Raw genomic sequence first — 3,331 nt, forward strand, 5'->3', positions numbered from 1 at the left:
GGGAGCCCGGGGCAGAGCCAACCGCAGGGATGAAAGGCAGGTTTGTGTTTCCCGTCCAGCTGGAGCAGGCTCCTGCTGCAAGAAGGGTGGACGCCAGCTTGGACCAAGGAGTGGTAAAGCCCACGAGTCCCCCTGCAGTGGGACCCACGGGGCACAGCCTGGACCAGGCTCAGAACAGGGGCCACTTGGAGTCGCACATCTTTGCTTTTAGCCCTATTTTACAGCTGGGAAAACTGAGGCCCAGAGAAGGGAGGGGCTTGACAGGGGCTCTGCAGGGCCCGCATCTGTGGCTGGGGGAAGTGTGTAAGGAAAGGGGTGGCGAACATAGGGCTCCGGGCTCTGAGGTTTGCCCACTCTCGGCTTCCGTCCTGGCGCAGCTCGGTACCTCGGACCGGGCCGCTGCCCAGTGCTACAGGAGAGGGGTGGGGGGGAAGTGTACTGTCCCTTTAAGACGGGACTTGTTTCTCCCCGTGGTTTGTTTACATCTTCGTCCGCACCGCTCAAGACCCGATGAAGGACGCAGTGCGCAGCACTCGCTCTACTCCGATATCCTTCCGCCCTCCCGGGCCTCCCGCCCGAATGTCGCTTTGAGCCGCTTCTCTGTGCCGGTCCACGCGTCCACCCCGCCAACGTCGCTCCATGATTTCGGGACCGGCCTCGGGCACTCGGCGCAAGACTGACACTGGGCCTACGGGACTATTTTTGGATCATACCAATTATTGCCGTGGGGAGGGGGGGGTTGAGGCCGGGGCGCGGCGTCCAGCCGGGGCGAGGGGCAGCGTGCGCCTACCCACACCCGCCCTTAAGGACGCAGTTGAAAGCCGCTTGGCGTTGTTTGGCGCCCACAACGGGCTGAAGCCCCTGAAACACATGGACTGATCCAAGTTCCACCTCCTCTCTCATTGGCGTAGCCGTGTATGAACGACGCACGCTCCAACCAATCAAGGGCTAATCACGGCGAAGACCAATAGGTGGTGCCTTGTGCTTGGCTCCGCCCACAGCGCTTGTTGATTGGCCGCGGGAGAAGCTCCGCTGCGCTTCTGGGAGCCGTAGTCGTTCCAGGCGGCGCAAGCTAGGGAATCGATCGGGGCGAGAGACCACGCATCCCAGCATGCCCCGGGGCGACGAGCGGCAAGTGCGCCTGCGCGGCGCGGGGCGGAGCCTAGTACCTCTATTTAAGGTGAGGCAGCGGGCTGGGAACAGCAGTTGAGAGCTGGCGGTGCTGGGAGCGGGCGGCTGAGCTCGAGCTGGGAAGGGAGGGGCCGGGAGCAGGAGCCGGAGGGTGTGATGAGCGCGTCAGGTCTCTGCACGGTTCGGCACAGGCGCCGGGCAGTTTAGAGCCGCCGCAGCTGCAGCTGCCCTGCTCGGGGCGGGACTTGGCGGGATTAACCCCTTCGTGGCTCCGGACACTTAACCCCTTGGGGCCTGGAGTGGACGGTTTAACCCCTTGGCGGCTGGAGCGTTTCAGCGGCCCGGACGGACGGACTGATCGGGCCCCTGGCGGAGTCCCCCGCGCCCCGTCTCTCCCCGATGTGCGGGCCTGGGGCGGCTGCTGCGAGGAGCCGAGAAGAGGCGAGCACCTGCCCCTGAGCCCGCCCCGCGGCGGTAGCAGCGAGCTGGAGGAGCCCGGCCCGGCCATGACTGAGCCCGAGCCCAGCCTCGACCTCGGCCCGGAGCGCTGCGAAACTTCTCCCTCCAAGTGTGCAGGTGGCGCGGGCGGAGAGGAGCCCTTGGCGGGGCCGGCCCCCGCCGCCGCGGGGCTGCGCGAGGACGAGGACAGTAGGTGGCAACCGAGAGAAGCGCAGCAAGAGGAGGAGGAGGAGCAGGAGCAGGGGGTGTGTCCGGGGGCCGAGCAGGCCGCTGCCCCGCCGACCGAGGCGGGCCTGGACTCGCCCTGCCTGGAGGGCGGCGCTGCCGAGGCGGGGGGTGTTGAGAGCCATCCCCAGCCGTGCCAGCAGGGCTGTGGTGGGCAGCGCTGCCGGGCTGCTGTGGGAGGCGGGCAGGAGGCCTGGCCCCAGCAGCGCCAGCTGGGCAAGAAGAAGCACCGCCGGCGGCCGTCCAAGAAGAAGCGGCACTGGAAGCCCTACTCCAAGCTGAGCTGGGAGGAGAAGCGCAAGTTTGACGAGAAGCAGAGCCTGCGGGCCTCGCGCCTCCGCGCCGAGATGTTTGCCAAGGGGCAGCCTGTGGCGCCCTACAACACCACGCAGTTCCTCATGGAGGACCACGACCAGGAGGAGCCTGACCTCAAGACGGAGTTCTACCCGCGGCGGGCGGCCACCAAGTCGGACACCAGTGAGGAGGACTTCATGGAGGAGGGTGCCGACGAGGACGGCGGCAGCGATGGCATGGGTGGGGACGGCAGCGAGTTCCTGCAGCGGGACTTCTCCGAGACCTACGAGCGGTACCATGTGGAGAGCCTGCAGAACATGAGCAAGCAGGAGCTGATCAAGGAGTACCTGGAGCTGGAAAAATGCCTCTCTCGGATGGAGGATGAGAACAACCGGCTGAGGATGGAGAGCAAAAAGTACGGTGGGGACTCGGCCGAGGACACTAGGGTAAGAGACCTGGAGCTGGAACTGGACAGGTTGAGAGCTGAGAACCTGAAGCTGTTGAAAGAGAATGAACTTCACAGACAGCAGGAGACCCCCCTCCCGCAGTTTGGGGAGTGAGAGAGACTCGGCCGGGGCTGGGGTGGGGGGGGAGGACTTTTTACAGTGTTGGAATGTAACATTATATACATATGTGTATATACAAGACAGCGGACTGTTTTTATGATGCATAAACAGAATAAACCACAGCCTTGTATTGTTTTGAAGATATAGCTATAGCTTAGTGTGCGTTCTGTTCTTAATCATGTGCAACGGAGATTTCCCTTCTCTGTTTTTTCTTTTAAAATGATTGTGACTGGGGTGAGGGGGGGGTTGATGTGTAAGTAAAACTTGACTCAACTTACAATGCTTTTTTGTGTGTTTTAAACCAAAAAGAGAGAGAGAGAATCCCCAGGAGGAAGAAAAATAAAACCCCAGGAAACTGTAAATCAGCCAAATTCTGACAATAAAATCCATTATAGCATTCTAATAAATCTAATTACTTGTAAATATAACAGTTTCAGTGTGATTTTCTAGAGCAAATATTCAAAATATCATTCTCTCAGGTGGGAATATGTTTTGAATAATGTTTTTTGCTGTATCTATATCTCTTAAATAGTCAAGACTTCAATAGTTAACACTTAACTTGCTAGCAACTGAATCTCAGTAGCCATATCGCATAGCTTTTCCCTGCAGAAGACAATCTCCTATTTCTACCTCTAATCCTTCTAAAAGCATTAAAG

General features: G+C 59.9%; 1 protein-coding gene across 1 annotated transcript; it reads left to right on the forward strand.

The window, feature by feature from the left end:
- Positions 1–1,498: 1,498 nt before the first annotated feature.
- HEXIM1 (hexamethylene bisacetamide inducible 1) lies at positions 1,499–2,955 on the forward strand. Its single transcript, XM_014521182.2, has one exon. The coding sequence runs from the start codon at positions 1,638–1,640 to the stop codon at positions 2,667–2,669; it is 1,032 nt and encodes a 343-aa protein (XP_014376668.1). The 5' UTR covers positions 1,499–1,637; the 3' UTR covers positions 2,670–2,955.
- Positions 2,956–3,331: the final 376 nt, after the last annotated feature.

The sequence above is a fragment of the Alligator sinensis genome, unplaced genomic scaffold, assembly GCF_000455745.1.
Source record: "Alligator sinensis unplaced genomic scaffold, ASM45574v1 scaffold919_1, whole genome shotgun sequence".
Taxonomy (NCBI): Eukaryota; Metazoa; Chordata; order Crocodylia; family Alligatoridae; genus Alligator; species Alligator sinensis.